The 481-nt window shown below is 61.7% G+C and overlaps 1 protein-coding gene across 2 annotated transcripts in view; it reads left to right on the forward strand.

Moving 5' to 3' along the window:
• The window catches only part of Mtss2 (MTSS I-BAR domain containing 2), a 12,343-nt gene extending 12,184 nt beyond the window's left edge, over positions 1-159 (forward strand). For both annotated transcript variants that reach the window (XM_033757818.1, XM_033757819.1), the window contains one exon: positions 1-159. This exon is cut by the window's left edge and continues 521 nt beyond it. In XM_033757818.1, coding sequence (XP_033613709.1) covers positions 1-128 — 128 coding nt within the window. In that variant the 3' untranslated portion in view covers positions 129-159.
• Positions 160-481: the final 322 nt, after the last annotated feature.

Genomic DNA, 481 nt, shown 5'->3' on the forward strand with positions numbered 1-481 from the left:
AGACACCCACCCCACCCCCTGCTGCCACCAGTGACCCCCCTGCTGAAGACATGCTGGTAGCCATCCGGCGTGGGGTCCGGCTCCGCAGGACCATCACCAACGACAGGTCGGCGCCCCGCATCTTATGATAGTGCCACCCACCCCACCCTGCATGGCCCTGGTGCGAGCAGGTGACCCTGGTCTGTGAGCAGTGGCCGCACGGAGCAAAGGTACAGCCAGAGCAAGAGCAACGCGAGGGACGAGGCAAAGCCACTTTCAGAAAAAGACACCAGGCTGGGTCTCAGGCTCAGCATTTATCGGGAAGACTTTCACAGACCTCGCCAGGACGAAGCCTGCAGGCCTGGTTTGGGAGCCAGTTTTAGACTTTCCTTGCCAACTCTGTTCCTCTCTTCCTCCCTGCAGGCCCTGCCTCTGCCAAACTCCAGTGAGTCCACAAGGGCCTGGCCAGCCTCCCTGTTGCCATTCTGGCCCCTCCTGGCCT

Source organism: Fukomys damarensis, unplaced genomic scaffold (assembly GCF_012274545.1).
Source record: "Fukomys damarensis isolate Sample0158 unplaced genomic scaffold, DMR_v1.0_HiC HiC_scaffold_32, whole genome shotgun sequence".
In the NCBI taxonomy this organism is placed as follows: Eukaryota; Metazoa; Chordata; class Mammalia; order Rodentia; family Bathyergidae; genus Fukomys; species Fukomys damarensis.